At 35.0% G+C, this 749-nt stretch overlaps 1 protein-coding gene across 1 annotated transcript in view; it reads left to right on the top strand.

Annotated features, from left to right (window-relative positions):
* The window catches only part of SRSF11 (serine/arginine-rich splicing factor 11), a 30800-nt gene that overhangs the window by 16216 nt on the left and 13835 nt on the right, over positions 1-749 (top strand). Inside the window, exon 6 of the mRNA XM_012652674.1 lies at positions 29-169. Within this exon, the coding sequence (XP_012508128.1) occupies positions 29-169 (141 nt within the window). The remainder of the gene's footprint in view (positions 1-28; positions 170-749) is intronic.

Raw genomic sequence — 749 nt, 5'->3', positions numbered from 1 at the left:
CAGATCTCAATTTTTGGTTCTGTTTCAGGTTGAATCATGTAGCTGCTGGTCTTGTTTCACCAAATTTAAAGTCAGATACCTCTAGTAAAGAAATAGAGGAAGCTATGAAAAGAGTACGAGAAGCACAGTCCCTAATTTCTGCTGCTATAGAACCAGGTAATATATGTTTGTGCAGTTTTGTTGAATATTAAACCATATGCTTCTTGGCAAAAGTGGTTATGGCATAAGTGTGGTGGAAGTATGTTGAATAATACACTAGTCATTTTTTAATTTTGTAATTCTGGTAAAATAAAAGATTATATAGTGGAGTGCCACCCAGACACATTTAGAACTATCTGGACACACTTGTGGTTGTCACTGGTACCAAGTGCATGTGGTGCATAGAGGGACCACCAGGATATTCCTAGATATCTTCTAAAATGAAAAGAGTGAACAGCACAGGCTTCCACAACAGTGATTGACCCAGTCCAGAATATCAGTAATGCCTAGGATTATCTAATACTCGATGTGATATTTTGTTTTTTTAATCATTTGTCTGTCTCGGTTGGGATAGCCTAATTTTAAGTTTTTTAATTGATCAGGAAACCCAGCGAAAATGCTTTTTATGTCATTTGTTTAGAGAAAATCAAATGCCTTATTCTTTGTAGATTGTCTCTTTGAGAGTAATAAATGGATATCTCATTATCAGTCTCTATGTATTCATATCTATGGCCCTGGATTTTTTTTTCTCCATTAAATAACGTCTTATT

Source organism: Propithecus coquereli, unplaced genomic scaffold (genome assembly GCF_000956105.1).
Source record: "Propithecus coquereli isolate 6110/MARCELLA unplaced genomic scaffold, Pcoq_1.0 Scaffold396, whole genome shotgun sequence".
Classification (NCBI taxonomy): domain Eukaryota; kingdom Metazoa; phylum Chordata; class Mammalia; order Primates; family Indriidae; genus Propithecus; species Propithecus coquereli.
Note: the sequence above shows the minus strand (reverse complement) of the source record. Positions and strands in the feature narration are given on the sequence as shown.